The sequence below is a fragment of the Gymnogyps californianus genome, chromosome 4, assembly GCF_018139145.2.
Source record: "Gymnogyps californianus isolate 813 chromosome 4, ASM1813914v2, whole genome shotgun sequence".
Classification (NCBI taxonomy): Eukaryota; Metazoa; Chordata; class Aves; order Accipitriformes; family Cathartidae; genus Gymnogyps; species Gymnogyps californianus.
In genome coordinates, this window is record NC_059474.1 from 68,784,425 (window position 1) to 68,806,885 (window position 22,461).

Below are 22,461 nucleotides of genomic sequence, written 5' to 3' on the forward strand. Positions count from 1 at the left end.
GTAACATGCACATATTGTCCTGCTTACATGCTCTCTCTGGTGTCATTCCCATTTATCAATGTCGGCAGGCTCTGTTCTCATTAAAACACTCTTGCACAAAAGCAACTTAATTTTCTTAAGAGAAGAGGACACCTGATTCAATTTAGTGCTGAAAACCAGGAACTTGAATATATATATTTTTTTCCCGTCTGAACTCAGATGAATAGTTATGAACAGCAACACAGATTAAACCTTATTAGGTATATTTATATTCTGTTTGCAGTAACAGTGCTGTGGCAAATAGCTTTCTACAGAGCTGTAACATCTTATTAATGGAAACAGCAGTTAAGACATGAGCTGCGGTAACGCTCACATGAGATTTTATTTTTAAATAGGAGATTGAAGGAGTTGTTTAAAGGGACTCTGCCAACTCATTCAAGCTACTTCTGACGTCCTGCCTTCTTCCTCCACGTTCTCGAACTACACTGATCTCTTTGGGTAGATAAAATTTCCTTTTCTGTCCTGTTTGATCAAACCATTTCCATCACTTTCTTCGGTCTTCTTTTTTTTTCTGTTTTTTTTTCTTCTCCCTGTCAAATAGGAGACATAGATCTATTAAATTTTGCATTAATAACATGGACACTGTAACATGTTATACTACCACATTGTGTTCTCTGCCCTCTACTGCATAATCCTGCAGTAGTACTGCTAGAGTCCTTGTCTTTCTCCAGTTCTTTTCCACTCTTCTGGGTTTTTCTCTCCTCTTCATTGTCCCATGTGTGTTAAATAGGATATTTAGTCTGGTGCCTGGTACTTGAGCTGTATATCCCACTAGTGCATGTCTGAAAATGACAAGGTTTTAACAGCAGGTAATTGCGGGCATACACAGAGCAGCTTTGAATGATGCCCAGGCTGCTTCCTTCCCAGGCCGTTTAGTTTCATTACTTTGCATCTGTGGCCTTGGCCCTGGAAAGTCCTTTCCACAGAGCAGGGACGACTTGGGGCCAGACAGGTCCTAGTGTGCATAGCATGTGCTCCTCAGCTGTGGGGTGCCTGAGGGTAAGCGTAGGGTTAAGTACGGTTAGGAAGGTTACCTCCCTAAAGGCTGCCAAATGACACTCAAGAGTCAAACATGTTAGTGTTAAAAAAATATATACGTATTGGCGAAAAAGCCTTTTACTTTTTTTGTATGGTCCACATATAAAGCTATGAGGCACCGTTGTTTCTCTGTGACTCTGCAGTAAAGGAAATTGCAGTTCCAGTTGAGTTGTGCATAACAATTTCATTCAAATCCTGCTGATAATGATAAAATGTTGGGCTTTGACCCAGGTGTTCCAAATATTGCCAGTGTATGTTTTCCTCTTCTTTAATGTAGTCCTGCTACATTATTATCAAAAGCTATCTAGTCTAATAAATTCCAAGATAGTTTAGTTTGATAGCAAAATAAAAGGAAATGGAACAGACTTCAGAATGTATTCTGTATTTAATGCTATCGAAACCTTAGCATGCTTGTTTGATATGCTGCCCAGTTGCATGTACTTGAAGGCTGCATGGACTTGCTGCTGCATTTGGGTACCCACCCGTGGGGAAGTGCTCAGCCCCTTGGTTGTGGCTTTGCCTTTTTCTTCTGTCTTTTGCTAGCCTTTGTTGCTATGAGGACTGTCTTGGATCTTGTTGCTGTCACTGTTACAAATCTTAGCAGTGTTTTCCGTACATATATTCCAGGATAAGGTGGGAGATGAAGGTCTGAAGCTTTGTGCTAGGCTCAGGTATGGGAAGAGGAAAGTTTCTGCCAAGTACTGCCAGACAGGTTTCCTTCAGAGGTGGGCTGATTACTTCTTACTTGAAAGTGCTCCAGGCCAGCCGATCCTCCCTGGAAATGCAGACCAGTGAGAGAGTTCCCTCAAGCCCAGTGCCATACAGAGTTGACTGAAATTGTGTCTGCTTAATATTAAGTAAATTTGTTGTTTAGTGGAGCTAGCGTGTACTATTTTAAACTCAAGTGGAGATGTACAGGCTCTTCTGTACTAGCCCTGTTAAGAGTACTGGCAGTGACTTTTAGTCTTGTCTCTGGGTTGATGTAAACTTGAATAATTGGTCTGGTTGTTACTACTGCTGCTTTTGAATGTGGTCTGACCTTGCATTTCAATACATGGCTATGCATTTACCTTTTGAAAGGATCTTACCATTGATTTTATAGAGAACTCTCCCCTTGTATTAATGGTAAGTGCAATGAACGGTTTGCATGCAAATCTGAACTTGGAGTATTATAAGGACATTTAAATGTTTTCATGTTTTATTGTTTCATTTAAGCTGACTGCAGATAGTCTGATATCTGTTGAAGCACAAAAGGAGCAAACACTAAAAAAAGTTATACAATCATAGTGACTAATAAATGTTTCAAATAGAAAATGAAGAGCCTAGCTGTATCATGTGTCAGCACTAATGTTTATTTGTATCATCCCTCTAAGGATCTCAGAGTGCTTTTCAAGCAATGAATTAATTTTGACAATGCCCTGTGAGGTATGTAGGCAATATTATCCTTCTTGATAGAAGGGAGTTGGAAGCACAAAGTGTTTAAATTCTACAGGGTCATGCTACCAGGTACGTTTAATTACAAATTGGAACAGTTGATTCAGTTTACTCCCAGTTTGTTTAAGCTGAACCAGAATCACAAACATAAGCCCTAGGTTTGTGGGTATGAGAAAAATTTACTTCTAAGTTTATTTTGCAGGAGAAATGTTTATAAAGAAAACTGCAAATAGAGTAATCAACATGTGTAAGTCCTCCCTCACTGAGGCAAATCATCTGAATGATTATAGCTTAATTTGTGGTCTTCCTGATTTGTTTTTTTTTTTTTCCTTCTTTTGCCTGTAATGAGTGTTTAATCATCTACCATGGATGATTTCTGACACTTTGGAGAAAGGGAATTAAAAATTGCAAACTAGTGTACCCCTGGTCCAGTTGTGAATTATGACTTTTGCACATGACTGGCTGAATACCTGAAGCATAAAATTTATCTAAGGTTGTTGTCTGAGTACCTGTTATATGCTTGAGAATATTAAAAAAAACCCCAGAAATCTTCTGGGTGGATCAGGAAGGAAGAAAGAAAAGAAGTTTGTTGATGGCCAAAATATCACCATCTAGTATCACCACCATAGAACCATCTAGCATCTCTCCTTACCACCTTTCCAGGTACAGAATTTCTCCTGGAAGTGGAATTGCAGCGTATTTTAAGTAAAAAATTGCATGTCTCTGATCCTCAAATCAGAATTGGTAGCCACTGATGTGGCTAAAACCAGATGCACAGTGTCCTTCTAAGCGTATCGGTTCTTGCCAGCTACTGCTTTGTTCCTTGTACATTGTTGAAATGACCAGGAAAATGGTTGAGGGCTGTCTAGCACTAAAGTTATTTCTCTTGCATCAGTAGACATGGTCTGGCAGGCTCATCTGCACTGTAAGCAGAGTCTGGCCTGAACCCAACTTCTGGTAGGACCGGATATTTTTGAGACAGGGAGCTAAGTTTAGCATGTTAGGGAGGGAAGGGCTACTTTTTATGCTCTCTATCCATTTTATGTGGACTTCACCAGCTTTCCTGAAGAGGGTGAGTGATACGGTTCTTTGTAGCAGACAGAAATGTAGCTGTCACTCTGCACACAAAATCTGCTTGGGGAGGAGGGGACCATTAAGTTTCCTCCCAGCCTTCTGGTGCAGAAGTGGAGCCCAGATGCTTCTGTCTTTCAGATCTTAACAGTTGATTTACACTGTTTTATATAGCAAAGACTGTTTTGCAAGGAAGAGATCTTTAAGTGTGCTTAAAAATGGAAGTCTAGATCCTCCTTCATGGATTCAGAGACGGGATGTAATAAAAGGGACCTTTCTGCATCTTTATCAGGTTGAAGTGGTCAAATGCAATCAGTCTGTGTAAAAGAATGGCACGTGTCCAACAAATACCAGAGAGACTTGATAAACCTGATGGTTTTTTTTAATATAATGATAATAGGAACTTTAAGAGGGATATATTAACAAAAGATACCTGCAAGGACATCTCCTGTATTGAAACTGATCCCTTGCAGGATGTTTGTGTGCATGGGTGTAATATGTCTCTCTCTTGCCACATGAAAGTATCAGCTGCACAGCTTCAAATACAAGAAGAAAATCCTGATTTAATTCACACTTGTTGAAGAATTCTTTTAAGTAGTACTCATTCTTGCTTTCAGCTGTGATCTCTGGCAAGAGGAGCTGTTTGGACTTGTGCCTCTTTTTTTATGTTCAAAAAAGGAATGCTGATGAGGAAGAGGTGTTAAAATATGTTACTGTAGTTTACAACTGTCAACTATAATGTTTTATTTAGCTGTATCTATTCAGATGCTCCCTCCGCAACATGGAGTGCCATATGCCATTGTCCCTGTTAGTAAGCAAGTCAGCAAAGGTTTCCCAGTCTGCATTTGTTTTTGTATTTGGGCCACTGAGGAGCTGCGGTCCAGTGCCATCTTTTATTGATAGGGCCAGCAGAGGAGGAATCTAATGAAATTATCAAAGCTTTGAATTAATTATGAACTTGAATAAGAAAGCTAAGCTCTCTAGAGCCAAGGATCTCATTACCCATTCATTTTCATTGCATCCTCTTATGGAGCAGAAGGCAGGTTCAGCTACAGCTCCTACCCTGATTTTGGACTTTATTCAAACTTGCTAAACTCGCTAACATCCACTTGTTATTAATCTGTGGCTGGAAGTGTCCAGGGTGATTAATTTGACTCTGCTCTAAATCTTCATGTAAACAGTAGATTTCCCTCCTCTCTTGCCTCTTACCTTTGCTGTGTGGCTTTTCATCATCAGAGTGGCTGCCATACAAGAGTTTCTGTTCTTTCTTGGTAATTGAGGAAAGCTATTCAAGACTCAAGTTTTAACTTCCTGGAATTTAATGAGTTAATATTAAGAAATAATACTGCTACCTTATATTTCCTGGATATTTAGGTAAGCACAAATACTTCTAAAGTCATTACCAAAATTGTTTATTTTCTTATTTTAAAAGACTACGGATTAAAAAGTAATGATTAGACATTTTGGCCTCAGAAGTGTGGGGTTGTTGTGGGGGCTTTTTGTTGGGTTTTTTTGTTGTTCCTATTTTAAATTTGTTGGTCAAGCTACATAAACTTCTGAATTTGTCAATACTTTATTATGATGAACAACTAAATTAGTTTGCTTGCCTGATTAATATGCCATTAAAAATTGTTAAAAGTCTATGAAAATGCAGTGGTTTAGTTACATCAGATTATATTTATTTTAATTAATAGGTCAATATGTAAAAATGTTCCTGGCAACTAAGAGCAAAATCAGTGAGACCAAGCTTCTGTGTGATATTCTTAGTTCTTGTGGATATTCCTCTTAAGTCTACCGGCAAGGATTTTCTTCTCCTCCTGCTTTTGTCCATTTCGGCACATTATTTATGAATGCATAAACTAGAACCTATCAGTCTTCATAAGTTACAGGCCACTGGCAATTTTTTAAGCAGCGGCTAACTGCCTAATGGTCTCTGTGTATGTGTGTATTTGGAGAATCTAATAGCTTGTTGGGCAGGGGAATAACATTTTGTTCTTGTACTATAGCTATTTTACCATTGGTGATATTTATCTTTTTCTCTCTTCAGGCAGCTGCTATATTTAATTCCGCTTTTGGAAGTTTTTTGGTAAGTAATGCACTATTTATAGCAAGTGCTTTAATAGTCTTATTTTTAACAGTGTCATTGGTGTCTTTGTATTTTTCACATTAGTGTTGGTGGAATTGTGCCATTTAGCTGGCAAAAATTTGAATCATCTTTCAATTTATGTCACCATGCCATTAAATACAGATATTACAATTTCTTTTCTTTTTGTTAAACTCTTAAGAAAAGTAGTGAATAAATTATCTCTGCTCATGGTAAATTAATAATGTGTAAACACATCTTAATTTTGTCCTTAATGGGTTAACGGAATCTATTATTATGCAGATGTTTCAGACATGGGCATCAATATATTGATTTTTCTAATAAGGCCCATCAAATACTCATTATTTTCTATCAAGAGGCCATGGATTTTGAAAAGAAAACATGACCCAGCTGATCAGAGAATAGATGCTAATTTACTCAGTGACTTGTCATTTGTTTAGCATATTTCACTGTCAGTGAAGCCACTCAGTGTCTCTGAGGAACACACTAAAATAGCTAGATATGGGAAAGCAATCAATCCAGCTGGAAATATAACCATTTCTGTAAAAAGCAAAAACAGTATTTGTGGGCCTGATGGTCTACAAAGATTCAGAAAGGACACTAAACAACACTAAATAAATATATTTATGAAGAAAGGAAGAATAGATTTCTTTTATTCATATGTTGTTTAGAGAGACATTAATGAATATTAAATACAAATTATTTTATATGTAGGCAAGCTACTGTGACTGATTGTTTTATTTATTTAGGCAGCTAATAATTGAATTTGTTCTTCTTTACTAAAATTCGTGCATGTTTAGAAGTGTGCATTTGTGATTCCAATCTTGTGTGCCTGGAAAGAGTACTATGATGTATAAAATGAATGAATGACAAAAGAATTCAAATTAGGAAATTAAAATCAAAACTGCAAGTACAAAATAACTCACTTTATGCATATTTGTTTTATGAAAAGCTGGAGTTTGGGAGTTTAAGTATGTAAAGCTGTACTGCCAAGAGAGAGTTGCATGGCATTTTGAAGTTACGCATTGTGCTGCTGCTTTTTTAAGGGACTAGGTTAAAGTTAGGAGGGTGGATTAAGTTTTGTGGGTATAGATGACAATTTATGTTTTTAAAATATGAGTTCCCAAATACTTGTTCCTTTTTGTCACCTATCGTCCTTCTCCAATGGGAAGAAGGTACTTTCTGCCTCAAACTGTGGAATCTCAGTCTTAGAGCAACTCTTAAGTCTGTGTATGTGCGTGGCATTTTCTCTTGTTGCTTGGCACGAGCTCCAGTTTCTCTGCTGTCCCTGGCTTTCAGTTCAGGAGGTTTCCTTGAATACCCAGAGGCCTCAGTTCAGCTGTCATTAGGAGAATGTCTTTTGACTTCAAATAAGAATTTAGGCCCCAGAGCATCTTAATACAATGCCGGCTCCTAGTAAACCAACATAAACATATCTTAATTTCTAGAACCTATTTGTAGCTCTCTGAAGAAATCTCAGTTAAAGAAGCTGAGGTAGTTTGTGTGTTCATCTAATACTCCTGATTTTGGTTTTGATCTTAGTTCCATGAACTGATCATTGGAAAGTTCCATTTACATATAATTACCTCATTTCACTTTTTATTCACTTCAGATTTTTTTTGAAATCTTGGAGCAGCATTGCAGTAAAATTTCTTGTTAAAAAAATCCCAGGAAAGATTTTTTAAAAATCTTAAAGAACAGCTGGAATCAAACCACAATACCAGCCGATTTTTTCTGATTACTGATTTTTTAAAAATAAAATTATAAAGTGGCCACTATTAAGTCACAAATATATACACAGACTTAGGTGCTTATTGTGATATCCTAGTTTAAAATCATGTTTATGTAGGGAATATGTATGTATGACGGAAAATAAATCACAAATGTTTACTGAAACCTTTGCTCTTACAAACTTTTCTGGCAATGAAGTTGATAGGATGAACCTTATGACTGAAAATGCAATGGGGTGATAGTGGGCGAGGAACTGTAATAAGTAGCTAGAGCTGTTTACCAGTTTCACAGTGCTGTAGGTCTACATGGCCTTTAATTGAGTGGCTCCTGAATGTCACTAGCATGTGGTCACTTACTTTGCAAGTTTTCTGTGAACAACTGGTGAAGCATTAAAAATATATATATATACGCACTTGTTTGAAGTCAGAACTGTTCTATAAAATATGAAAATAATTGGCCTGTTTCTGAGAAGATAATGGAAGGTACTGGTGGTGTTTTTTGGAAATCCATCAGTTTATATTGGTGCCTAACTTACGGGCTTGGCTATAGGTGGAGATCCTATTTCCTATATCTTTAATTCATGATGAATCTAAATCACATTTCCATTTTTCTTATTAGGGTCTGATGATGTGCTGTCTGTGGATAGGCTTAGATGTAGTTGTATACCTTTGTGACCATAACCATATACATGTCCTGGAGATAATTTGGAAGATTTGACCATTGGCAAGGCTGCAATTTTTCTTATGTTACTTGTCTTACAATGTGTAGCACATGGGCGGGTTGCTGCACTTGCGTGTAGCCCTGACAAAACCAGGAGAACAGTATGTTGTCTGTTCTCAGACTATGCCCTGTGGGCCAGTGCCTGTGTATGATAGTGTGAAGCAAGCTGATTTAAAAGGGCTGAAGGATGTGCTATGCTTTTAACTTTTTTCTTTTTTTCTTTTCTTTTTTTTTTTTTTTTTTAAGACTAGGAAAAGGTCCTTAAGAAGTTAAATTAAAATAAACTGTGGAACAAAATGTCTGATGGAAGAGACTCAGCATAATGTTAGAATGATACTGAGATGAGCTTATTCAGATGAAAAGGAACACATTGTGATACATACAATGTAGAAATGCCAAATATGTCTTGATGAGCAGAAATACACTTAGATTAAGCATCTGGAGGAGTTTTCACTGGTAAGGAGATTTACAAAAACTACCAACCAACCACAAAGTAATTCCTTTTAAACTCCACCAAAGCCCATATTCCTATAAATATGCAGGCAAAACAATGCATGGACTGATAGGTATTTACACTTAGTTTAATAATGTCCCAGGTCTAATTAAAACACAGTGTTTTAAAGAACTAATTGTTACAGAAAAGTGTTTTTATGTAGCTAGATTAGTAATAACTAACGATAGATGAATTCAATTTACATAAATTTCAGCCAAGAGAATATTTAGAATCATACCACAGAGGATTGCTTTGAGTTGGGTAGTTAATATCATTATCTCCTCCCCTCGTTTAAACAGTTTGGTTTACAATAATTGTGGAACATAATAAGTTATTTCAGTTTTTCCTCTTAATGGGGTTTTAATAAAATCTGATAGCATTTTACTAATACTGGGTGGTTGGTTATCAGCAAGGTTGCTACTGTAAAGCATGCAAATGCATGCTAAGATCTGCTGAGATAGAAAGCACTGAGGTAGCTGCTTCCACTTGTAGGGGAGGATACTTTTGCACCTAAAGGCTAAAGAAATTGTCTGGGATGTTAAGTATGGGTCTGCTGAGATTCTTAACATTGTATGCATTACCATGCTTGCTAAGCATTTCTGTTCTGCTTCTGAGAGTTGTGCTGCAACAGAAAAATAATGCTTGTTAATGTCCAAAGCGCAGAGCAATAGGCAGGATACAGCAAACCATGCTGTGCTGATGGTTGTTCCATGGTGTTTGCCTGGGTGGCTCAGCTCCTTTGACTTTAAGTTCACCAAGGCATAGCCTGTCATTGAGGCTGTTCTTGCACTGAAGTGGAGACACGTGCTCAGTTGAGAGCTAAACTCAATTTGCAGTGACAATATAATGCCATGTGCATGGAAGAAGGAGAGGGCCTAAAGTCTACAAGAGGATGTCCTCACAAAATGCTCTGCACTGCTAGACTAGAAACAGTCTTGTCTAATCTCTTTCTACCTCTCGTTAATCTCCTTTCCGCTTGAGACAGTGGGCTTGGAAACCCATGAGAGTATCCAGCTTGGGATGTGAGTCAATGTTGTCTGATTCTTTGGTGCCTTGGGGTTATGAACAGTAAGTGTGAAAGGAACAGCCATCAGCTTCACCTTGAATAAAGAACTGTGACCAAGATCTGAAGGTCTGTGGTGACAGGAAATCAAGAGGAAAAGAGAGGATTCAGAGGACTCTGCTCTGGTGACCATTGCACTCCTGAGAAAACAGAGCAAAGGGCAGCTGAAAAATGAAAGTGTTGGTTGAGACTTCTTCCGATGCTGTCTTGGATTAGCTTCGCTTCCTCTGTGGAAACCTATGGGATGAAATAAGGGATGTGTCCAGGCTACATAAGTCAGTTTGAAGGAAGGAACCTATTCCAGGTGCCCATCATTTCATTAATCTCCTTTGTCCAAATTAAGTATATATGGTTTAGTTGTTTTATCTGACCATCTTTCAAAGGAGACAGAGCTGGTTCATATTGTTCAAAAACTCAAATAATTTTTGGAGCAGCCACTTGGCTAATCAAATCAAGGCTAATGTTTTTATTTATGTTGTCTTCCAAATGAAAGCTAAAGCTAGCAGGGAATATGAAAGTTACCTTCTCACATATACACAAAGCCTAGTTGGTTAATGAAAATGTATGGAATTCTTATCTACTCTGCTTTAGCAGGCATAATGATTTACACAGCCTGACAGCACTAGTGCAGCAAGTAAATGCATTAGTCATAGTGTCCATTTTTCTTGCAAATTTGTGACACAGATTTAATTATGGGAATGACCAGCAACTTACAAATCTAATTTTGGTAGGCTGAGCCAACTTTTTTATTTTAATAACAATGGATTTTTTAGCAATGATTTCATTACTATTTAAAGAAATCCACCCGTATGGAAATAACCAATTGGCTGAATTTATTTACTTTATTTTACCTTAATGGATGTTGAATGGTTTAGGTTTATTTTGGGTTTTTTTAATTATCACTTTTTTATCTTAGTTATTTCTAGGATAAATATCCGTATTGGGCTTAATTATTTCTAGCACAAACATTGTAAATATTTTTCTAAAATCAAGCAAATGTTTGTACACCCCTTTGTTCCATCTTGATTGTGTCTTTGCAGTATGAAAAGGGGCAGAACAGTCATCTGGGATTCCCTTTTTACTCTGCTAGCTGTTTACAAGAAAATCTTGCCAAGAAGTCTGTTCACAACAGGTGCTGAATTCTAGATTCAGTCTTGTTTAATTTCAAAGCGGAGCTGCTTTATGGTGTGCCACTGCTCTCTTAGAAGTGGTCTCCTCTTCCTCTCTGAAGCAGCACAGTGGAAGCATGCAGCACGCTGGTCTGTGCTCCGAATTTGATTCGGGTAGTTCTCAAAATCCTGAGCAAGTTCTCCCTGTTAATCAGCCACTTGGGAAGCCACCTCAGCCTTGAAGGATGGGTTTTTGCATGAGTGGAAGGGGATGGCAGATCTCGGCAGCAGCGAGTCTTTGGACCAGATATTATGTACCTGGCAGGAAGAGTTTGGATTCCATGGAATTTAAATAATCTTGGGAGCCACTTATGTTGCCTTACTGTAACTTTCTCTTATTTTGTGGCTGGTGCTTCGTTCTCTCATTGTTATTTAACATCCTCATTTTGATTTCTGCTGGCTTGATCTGAAATCTCAATGTAAGTTTGGGCATCATCAGCTGTTTCCAGATCTGCCAAGTAACGTTTTGTGCTTCCAGTGTATAGCATGCTTAGTTTAATACCTAAGCTTGAGTTAGCTTGTACTGTTTTGGTACAAGCAAGGCAGAGTAACCAAGCTCACTGTGACAGAGACCTGTTAGTGCGCGCTTAAGAAAAGAGCCCTTTATACAGATGATTGTTTTGAGGGATGGCTAGGCATGTGCACCCATCCCAGTGTACCCCCCCCCCAGCCAAACTGAGAGAGTGGGTGTCAGTTAGAAACAGATGCAGAATTTTTTACAAAATAAAAAAAAAAAATCAGCTTGTCTGAGTAATGCTGAACTCCTTTGAAATAAAAAAGGAGTAAGTATAAAGGTGCGATAGTCAGAAAGTTAAAAAGAAGTAAATGAGATCTTGCTCCCAAGGGACTGAGAGAAATCAGGTACGGGGACAACTGGAAATCTGAGTATTATAACACCCACTGTGTGGTCTGTCTGATGACACAGTTGATTTGAAAAGACCAATGAATTCAGTAGGGATTTACATGGTCAGCCAGTGCAGGCTGTCTGAGAACCAGTTAACAAATAACAGCCCTGCTGTTGGTTGTCTTTGAAACCTTAGGGAGAAGGAGGGTAGGTAACGGTAACCAAGAAGAAAGAAGATGGGCTATTAAGTTCTCAGAAAAGAGTATCCTCTAGAAGGCCAATGATTAGTCCCTGTATTTTTTTTTTCAACAGCTAAGAGGAAAATGCATTGAAATCTACATAATAACTAAAAAAGAAACTATTAGCTGTCAAATGTTTATAAATTATGTGGGCTGTAGCTGGTCTCAGTGCTTTCTTAGTTTTCCCAGTAGCTTTTGCTACTGAGCGTTTAACTCATCTCCCTTGGTCTTACGGACTCAAGCAGCCAGTGTTTCCAAAAAAAGTTTATTTAAAGGTGGCAATAAGTAGGCCATTAAATGTATCTCTTTGTATTCTCTTTGCAGCCCCAAAATAATTAACTACTATCTTTTTAAAGATAGATATATTTGGGTATTCTGCTTTTTCCACTTTCTCATATGACAGCTAACAGTAGGTAGGATTTTTTCTTGTACCTACTTTTTTGGTCAGCAACCCCATCTAGTGCTCTTGCTTGGCGTGGTACTTGGTGACTGCTTTTGAGACAGTACATTGAATCCCCTCTGCTCTCATCGTTACTGTTTTTATGGATTAACAGGCTCTTAGGGAAAGAAATAGCTGAGGATATATGTGCAGTAGCATTTCTTGAGTTAGTAAAACAAGCAACAAAAGTGGAAGTTGCTGGAGAAAATTCAGAGGCGGAATTCAGGGTGTTTGTTGCAAATCGGAAAGAGAGCATGAGAGTTCAAATAGCTTTATTCTTCCAGTCCAATTGTCATTTATGAATTGCAAAGTAGAAGGGAGTGAAGTTTCAGGAGCTAAAACTGGGCATTCAAAGTACCTTAAATTTTATGATCTGGCATATTTCTTCTGATCCCACAGTGTGGGGAAACTGGAAATGAAAATGCCTTCTGACTATGGTACAATCATCTCTCTTGTTAATGGAAATTGAATACTGGAAATTTATAAAAAGCTTGATTCCATTTTAAATTAATGCTAATGAATAACAGAGTCAAAAGAGTATGTATCTTTGGTAACTATCATTTGGAGAACATCTAGAGGAGGGAATGTATGTGTTTAATACTATATAATCAGGCAATTTGTTGGATTAGTATGTAAATCACGTCTGTGCTGATACACAGTTTTAATATAACATCAGTTTGTTGTCTAAGATTACTTTTGTCATAATTTGTAAAATTTATCATTGCCCTCTTTACTGTGAAAATATAGTATTTTTGTCAAAAGAATATACTTGTTTGGGGCTATTTTTTCTGGTTCTGCTTACTTTTTGTTAATGGTCAGAACTTGAAAAAAACAATTGCACTAGGGTGGAAATTGTGTGCAGATCATAATGTTGAAAAGGTCCTGGTACTAGTTTGTGATGTTTTCTTGTCTTCTGTTTTGCAAAGGTTTCCTGTCTTTTTAGTCCAACATAAAGAAAGTAAAATTAACAGGAAGAAATATCACTAGTTCTGTTAGAAAGTAAGGTCAAGATGTCCGACTTCTAGTTAAGTCACTGAAGTTTGTATCATGGGATTATGTCATATCACTTATTTGAAATTAGTTTTAAAAAATGGTTGCATTGAAAATCTGCTCTATTTGTTTCTGACAAATACTTGGAGAAATATTTCCATGCTTTGTTTAAAAAGGTGAAAATTTACACTACAAAACCTGGAACAATTTATATGTAAAACAAGCGATTTAAAATTCTTACAAATAATTAGTTGTGTCTGTGGGAACCAAATGTTTAAATTTATTGGTTCTTTATGTTAGGTAGGTTGGTGCATGAAGGAGAAATTGAGAAGGGAGGCACTATGAAAGACAATTTGGTTTTTATTTTGCCCTCTCTGTAGTATCTTTTAACACTAGAAGAAGCAAAACTGCATTCCTCTAGGGCTGTGGTTGTACACAAACGTAGTCATTTGGCCTGATTTAAGGGTAAATGTTCCCTGCAGAAAGATTTGGAAATGCACAAAATATATAATTTTCTCCCTCCCTTTTAAAAAATTCATCAAAAGGAAATGAAAATGTTTTTAGAATCTGCTGTTAATGTTCTCCCCAAAAAGTTGTAGCTTCTGATTGAAATGGAGCAATGATCTTTCCTCTGTGCTGCAGCTTTTAGTCACCTGCATGAGAAAAGTGTGTGTTGGGGCAAGGGGGGGTGGAGAGAATCATCCCTTCATTTGGAACCCCTGTCTTCTGCTTCATTAGCACTTTGAACTAGTGCTGCTGCAAGGAGGAGTCGTTTCACCTGGCATCTGTGTTTGTTATAAAATGCAATCTGGTATGTTGAGGAGTCACCTACATGGATGCACTAATCTATAATGGAGCATGGAGCTCTTTCTCCTGTGTCCACCAAATGTGGATTCAGCAGCTAGCAAGAGTTGAATTCTAGAAAGCAGTATGCATGTTTTGTGACATCCCGTTACAAACAGCAATACCAGTGCTGTATCGTTCTATGCAAACCTTCTTTTACCTTAAGTTGACTCTTCAGGGGAGGAAAAATATCCCAAACACATTAATTTGTTAAGCTTTTTGATTTTTGGACCAGAACAGCTTAAAGCTCTTCCTGGATTTGGATAGTTTTTTTTCTGTGGTTCTTCTCTATCTGACCTAGCAGTGCCTGTTCAAAACTCAGCAGTCTGCAGATCGGCAGTCCTCAGTCTCTTGGGGTAAAACCAAGAGGGGTGTCATTATTACTGTAAGTTCAGTGGCTGGAAACCGTTCCCCTTGCTGTCAGGGTGACAAATACTGTCTTAATGGAAGTGCCAGAGGTTAGGTCAAAAGCTTTCGCAAAGTCTTTAACTCAACTAGCGGGGAAGGCATGGTTATCATAAAACTGGAGCTTCCTTCGGAAATCTGTGTTTGTTTATTATTTATTGTTGGCCTTTTAAAAGGCAGCTTTGGGAAACAATCGTGACCCTTCAGTATGAGACAGCAGCAGTACATGAATTTTTTTGAATGGCTGTACTTGTCTTGTTGCTGAGAGGCTCCCTTCATTATTATTTTTCCTTAGCTTCTTTCAAAGTATCAAAACAACCCTCAGCTTTCATCCTTAATGGCACATATTTGGAAATACCGGTTATTGTGAAGGAGGGGGAGAAATATTTTAATTAATGGTCTGTCATTACCTGGCTTCTTTTAACACTGTTCTGTCAGTGGAATAGATTTTTCATTTTGACTTTATGTAAAACCAAAACAAAACAACAAAAAAGCGCCCCCAAAACCCACCCCAACAAAACCCAAACCATCTTGGAGATAATTCCTTCGCCTGCCTTGAGGCTCAGTCTTGCTCATACAGTTAATCACCTTTCTGGCATGACACGTGAGCTAACGCATCTCTCAGCATCTTCTTTCCTCCTCCTTCATTCCAGTTCTCCACCCACCTACCCATGGTTACTTTCCTGTAATGATAAGTAAATTCTTTATTTGTTGCTTCTACTTTTTAAAAAAGATTGTATCACAACATTCCTTTTCTAAAATATTTTCTGAAGGTACCTTCTTGGTCAACTCCAGTGTAAGGGCTTGTTGCAGGAATGTTTATGCGATGTCCTTTCCCTGTTAGTTGGTGGAAGATCAGACTAGATGATCATCTGACTTTATCTATGAAAAACTCAGTATGTTGTACAAAGTGGGGTCACACCCTGAAAAGACTGTATATGAGCTCTGACAGGGTAAAGCATTTGAAAATTTGCTATTTTTTACTTCCCAATAAAAAGAATTCTTTTTACTTGTATCGAAATGTGGTGACCACTCCATGTCAAACAGAAAATTTTATATGTTAATATATGAAGATGGGATGTTGTTTCTACATTTATAAACCATGCTTCATATTATCTTCTGGTTTTCAGCCAACGTCTTAAAAGCTCAACATTGGACACTTTCATTGGATACCTTTATTCTCCTAGTGTTTAACTTGACTGAGACTGTGCATGACTGGGAACAGCTTTTTTGCTTGACATAAACCCACTGGATGAAAGCTGCATGTGGTTTCACCTCCTCTGCATACTCTTTATATATCACTTTGTACTGTGGTATCATACAGGTGCTGGTGTTGATGCCCACCTGAGTGGAAAAAGTCATTCTAGCTTTTTCCTCCTGGTGCATTTGAGGCATGTGCTAATAGCCTGAAAACACACACCTTGTCATGCCTCGTTGCTTAATTGTGGTCTAGTTTCTTTCCCACATTTTTACTACTGTATGGAAAGTGAATGTTAACTGTTGGAAGGAGAACTATATTACATAGGATTAGATAACATGAATAATGTGAAAGTCAGGGTTTTGAAAAAACTCAAACCTTTTAATAAAATGGAGTGTCAAATATATGAGCATGTCTTTCAAGAAATGATCAAAAAACGTGAAAAGTTTCATATCCTTTTAAAAGTCAAATAATTATCCACCATCATATAATTTTTTTGTTAGATGGACAGTACAAAGATGAAAGAAAATTTTATAGATAACATTGCACTTCACAGCTGACTGAAGCAGGTGTTAGAAATGCAGATTAAGTATACTGACTAAAGACTATATAAATTTGAAGTGAAAATACCACTGGTCTACTTGCAGTGCCGTGCACATGTGAAGTTTCAGATAGTTAAATTATTGATTTTATTGTTTGAGATAGTGCAGCAGTTAGGGAGAAGGTCCTTATGTATTTATGATGTTTTTTTTTTCTCCTGTAATCTTTTTAATGGTACATGATGAGCAGCTAACAGAATTTGTTTCATTGTGTAAGTTTTACTGTGGAAAGGGAGTGCATAATGCGGCTATATATGTATACTTCCATACTATAAGTTTATTTGCCAATGAGGTGTTTTACAGGAACATGCAGTGCAAACACACAATTGTGGGTAAATACAATTTCTCTAAATGAAGGAGACTGGATGTTAGTGTTGCTGTACAAATCCACAGACACTGGGAAATTTGTTGTTGATCCTTCAGCACACTCCTGTGAAAGTGGTATAAGGTGTTAATTTACAGGTCATTCTTCTCTGAACTTCATAGGCTTTGTGTGGACATTATGTTTCATGATGTACAGGTGCCTTGCTGGTGTGGGTGGTGTGAAGCTTGTTAGGGTTTTGGTAGGAGGGCATTGGGAGAGAGGTGACGGTGTTTTCTTCCAGCAACTCAGTAACCTGCTAATAAACTGTACTAGCCTGTGAATTTAATTTTGTCATGACTTATCAGGTGCCTGGAGCTAGTAATCAATCTGTAGGAGGTCTAATTCTTGGATAAATTAGAATTCGAAGTGGACTGGGAGATAGAATCTCTTAAAGAAAGTGAGGAGCAGTACTGAGGCCCTTGCTCAGCATGAGGGACAGTAAATTTCTTCTCACTCTGGACTTCTGTAAGAAGAAGGTGGTAGGATCCCTGCAATAGCCTAACATCTGGCTAGCGGGGGAGACAGTGACAGGGACATGGCGCTGTCCACCATCACCTAGAATGACTGCAAGGGAAGGACAGCTTTTGCAGGATTTTTTCTTAGTAAGTAGTCCCTGGATCTGCTAGTTCTAAAAGTATGTTGTCATGAAAGAACTGTTTTGGTTTTTTTTTTTAAATAGACAATATTGTTTTGTCCATCAGCTCATGGGGTGTGGTATTTGCTTTGGCAGCAGTTCTGCTGTGACTGGAGGAGCTAGTCCATAGTCTAAATATCCTGTATATGGTTGAGAAAACTTGGTTGTAGTGAGTGGAACAGATATTCAAGTGTCTGTCCAATGCTTCCTGGGAGATAGATAGCATGCAGCTGGCAAACCAGTCATTTGAAATTTGAAAAGGCTATAAATGGTTGTAAATGTTTTGCATGTATCTACTTCATTTTTTTCCATAAGAAGAACAAATGAATCCCAGATGTTTCACTGTTTTCCATGCACTTCTGGCCATAGGCACCTAGACTTAGCTCTGTTTCTCTCTCTTTTCTGGTAACTGGTGCTTAGAGACACACATTTTTGTTCCTTCAGTGATGGTCGTTGTATCTTTCCCTGTGCTACAGAATTGAGTTCCCTACAGTGGGTGCAAAATCATATGAAGTCGTATAAAGTCCCCAGAAAGACCACTTGGTGCATTCATAATACAGATAATACACTATAATGAAGAAGTAAGCAAAATAACAATGTAAATTTTACTCTAACCTCAACTCATGTATAGCATTTCAGTAAGATTTTTCTGGTCATTGACTTTGAGAAACAGCTTCTATCCATCTTCCTTATTTTGCAGGCCAATTAAAGCAGAGCAAAAGACTACAGATAGTTCATTTTATAGACTGTGTAGTGTCCCCAACAAAGAACTGTTACATGAATTCATGTGTAAAATGTATTTATTACTATTGCTTTCCATATTTTTAGTAGGTAGTTAAAATACAAGCTAAGAGCATCACTGTAACACAAGCAGCTTGCAAAATAATAAAATCTAGATGAAGCCTAATATTTATAGAGTACTGCCTTATTGCTTAGTTTAGTCACTCAGTTAATAAAATTATTTAATAATATATATAATTATTTAATAGTATATATAATAATATGTAATAATATATTATTATACATCAAGCTATGGCATAATTATTGCAGCATAAATGCTTGCAAAGCATTATGTTGGCTCCTTTTTTATTTTTCAATCTGATTTCTCTTAACTCTTGGGATTAAAATTGTTATGCTAATTCAGACAACAGCACAGTCCAGTGCCAGCTGAACTTGTACTGAGAACATCTTGAGCCAGTGTTATCAAATAATATACAGAAAATTATATCGTCTGTAATATACAGGGAGGAGGTATAATCTGTTTTATTTGCTGTTGAAATTATTTTAAAAGCTATTAAAAACCCTCTACAGCCTCTTCCAGATAATTATTGTGCTTTCTTTTAGGGGCAGAAAAGGCCATCGCTGATAGAAAAAACACTATGATCTTATCAATCTGTTTCATAAAGCTGTTCAAGCACCCTAGATTAGCATGATCTAGATTAAGACTTCTAGGCCTATGTTTTGCTGCAGTGGTAGTGTCCTGGTTTCGGCTAGGATAGAGTTAATTTTCTTCCTAGTAGCTGGTATAGTGCTGTGTTTTGGATTTAGTATGAGAATAAAGTTGATAACACAGGGATGTTTTCATTATTGCTGAGCAGTGCTTACACAGAGTCAAGGCCTTTTCTGCCTCTCACCCCACCCCACCAGCGAGCAGGCTGGGGGGCACAAGAAGCTGGGAGGGAACACAGCTGGGACAGCTGACCCCAACTGGCCGAAGGGATATTCCATACCATAGGACGTCATGCTCAGCATATAAACTAGGGGGAAGGCTGGCTAGGGGCAGCTGCTTGGGAACTGGCTGGGCATCGGTTGGCGAGTTGTGAGCAATTGCATTGTGTATCACTTGTTTTGTATATTCTAATTCTATTATGATGATGATGATGATGATTATTTTCCTTCCTTTTCTGTCCTATTAAACTGTCTTTATCTCAACCCACAAATTTTACTTTTTTTTTTCCCCAATTCTCTCCCCCATCCCACTTGTCAGGGGAGGGAGTGAGCGAGCAGCTGTGTGGTGTTTAGCTGCCTGCTGGGTTAAACCACGACAGGTAGTCACTGTCTCGAGGCTGTCCAGATAAATTTGTGGTTATATACTTGGTGCATGGATTTCTTAAAGCCCTGTCAGAGTAAGGAGGAGTTTCTTCCTCTTTGGAAAACTAGCAAGAGGGAGATCCAGCAGTCATCAGAGTTCAGTCAAGCACTGACATGTCCAAGCAGAGTAAAGAGAGGTTTGTGACGGAGAAGGGTTTTGGGACAGGAGAGCCCTGGAGAGTGGGAGGTCTAAATTAAGATGATATATTGGAGAAGCCTAAGCGAGAGAGGATCGGCAGATCTCTGGGGACTGGTTGGATTGTGCTGGCTTCGGTGCAGAAGGAAGAACAGCAAGTTCTGGGTCCGGCTGGACTGGGGTTACCCTGAGGTAGCCCCTGCCTGGGAGCTCCTGTTTCAGGAGGAGGGTGCACAAACCACAACTGTCCTGCACATTCCCTCTGTACGATTGCCACACATCCTCTGCCTATCTGTTGTTCTCGCGCCCGTGGTTTCTTCTTGTCATGAGAAATACGGGAGGCCTCGTCCAAGTAATCATTTGAGAGCCAACAGTAACATAACTTGTTTAAGCTGAGATGGGAACATAGCTCTTCAGGGTGTTAACATCAAGTAAAAGCTGCTATAGTGATAAACTTTTGGATTAGATTTTCCAGACTGATTCTGTTACAAATATCCCAATAGAAAAATAATTGTTTTATGACATTATATGATAAAGTTCTTGAACTGAACTCATAGGGAGTTCAGTTTTCATGGATAATCAGGCAGTAATCTTGTAGAGCCTTTGGACGCTATCCTCCAGGTTTTACAGGGAATATCTTAAATCACGGTGAAAAGCTAATCAGCAGGACTAAGATGCTGAGGCATGCCTTGTGCCATTAAGATTCTTTCTGATCACCTGTACATTCATTGACTGAAATATTGTTTCAGTGGAGATTTAGCAAATTAAAGAAATATTCTGAGGTACTTTCCTGGGTTTATGAGTACTACATTAGCTTCTTTAGTGCCTGAGCTTTGTGACGGCGCATCGGTCCTTCTGCCACTTGGGAACTGGGGTGCACATTGAGTTGTGCATGCCTGGCATAGTGAGGGTGTCATGTGGGTGTATTAAAAGCATGCAAACAGAAATGTTTTTGAAGTTTTTTCTGAAAATTATATTCTAAGAATTAGGGCTTGGTTATGAAAGGAAGGTTTTTCTTGCCTAATTGTTTTGAACTCCATTTGAGTTTACTTCCATTCTAGAACAAATGTGTGGAAAATCGTTATGCTAAATTAGAACACAAATACACTTCTTACAGTGTAAATGTGTCCATACCTAGAGTTAGTTTAGATTAGCTATTGCACAAATGCCTGAATTTAGCCTGTATTACACAAATACCACAAGCATCTCAAAAGGATGTGTTCTTTCTGTGCTTACCATTGGCATGTGCAAAAGGGAATTTTTGCACTGCAATCTGGTAGTTGTGCACATAACTGACTTTTACATACAGAGCTATTAGATTTGCACTTAAGAGTATAAATATTTGAATCAAGTGTACAGCTTTATCTGCTTAGGCCATAATCTCGTACAGTATCTGTGCTTACAGTAGCATCTTGCATAGACAACACTACTATCAGGAGCTGGATTGCTGACTTCCTATCCCATTTTATAATGTGTTGAACACCACTGTACATGCATGAGTAATAGAGATGGGGAGAAAAGTAACCTTTTCAGTATAATTCTTATGACAATATCTTTTTAGAACCTGGGATTTTTTATTAGAAATACTCAGAGGTTTTATTGTGTAAATTACAGGAGAAACATTCCTGAAGACCTTAAGAAAGAACCATTCTTTTCCTCTGCATCATGATAAATGTAGCAATTGTGTGTGTATACTAGAATATATCATATTGAACATACCCTGAGCTCCGTTTGCAGACAAGTCCTATCTCCACCATGACAAAATTCCCATAAGAGTTTAAATTATTAATGCCCTGGAATCTGCGGGGTTCAGCAGATATGTTCAGCGTTATTGATGGCAAACTTTATCCCTTTATTCCTAAGACACATAATGAAATAGGGAGTCCCTCGAATAACTGCATTTCATGTTTAGGCTAATTTTGTAGAGGCCAGTGGGCTTTGCCTTAATGTGTGTAAATACAATTTTTCTCTTTTACAGCAGATTGTGTGGTAGATGGGAATGAAACTGATTTGGCACTAATTTATGAATCCTTCTAGCATTCTCTGTGTGCTGCACCCTGTGCGGGCAAGATGCTCTAATTACACTTACTCTATATAATGAGAGCTTTTAATGACAATTACTGATTGTAGTTACGGATGTTTAGGGACCATTTTTTCTAGCTTAAGATGATGTATTGACTTTTACAAGAGAAGACTTTTATTTTCACTTTATGCAATATCTCTCCTTCCTCCCCCCAGCCTTCACAACTGATAGGCTGACTGGTGAAGCTGCTAAAGTGTAGCCACAGAGAATTATTGTTGAGTTAATTTAACTTCAGGAGATATAATTTTTCACTGTTTTTTATTTCTGAATTCAAATCTGCACATTCACATGTTCTTTTTTCATAGCAATTTGGTATTTGGAGTGATGTTATACAAGTTGCATTTGTTTTATATAACAAGATAAAACTCTGTTTCACACTGAATATGTCACTGCCATGTTAAGCAAAAACATTTACAAAAGCTTCATTTTCTCTTAATATACTGGTATAAATGACATTGTAATACGAGGCTGTTGATTTTAAATAGGAATAGGTTTAATCTTTGTTCCAGTTTTCAATTAGATTAATTATAGTGGAAAACAGCGAGTCCGCTCGCAGTCCCAGATTGCAAAGTTGCTTTGCATAGGGCCTGCTTGCTTTTTTTAAGTAAGGCTGTGAGTGTACTTCTCATTGACTGTTGTCTTTAAATATAAATACAGATTTAGGCAGCTTCCAGTTTGGCAGTCACTTGAGAAAGTGAGCTATCAATAGTTGAAAGATCAGTTTAACACTTGTG

General features: G+C 37.9%; 1 protein-coding gene across 5 annotated transcripts in view; it reads left to right on the forward strand.

The window, feature by feature from the left end:
• The window catches only part of SLC10A7 (solute carrier family 10 member 7), a 154,860-nt gene that overhangs the window by 47,728 nt on the left and 84,671 nt on the right, over positions 1–22,461 (forward strand). For all 5 annotated transcript variants that reach the window (XM_050896301.1, XM_050896302.1, XM_050896303.1 and 2 more), the window contains one exon: positions 5,630–5,668. In XM_050896301.1, coding sequence (XP_050752258.1) covers positions 5,630–5,668 — 39 coding nt within the window. The remainder of the gene's footprint in view (positions 1–5,629; positions 5,669–22,461) is intronic.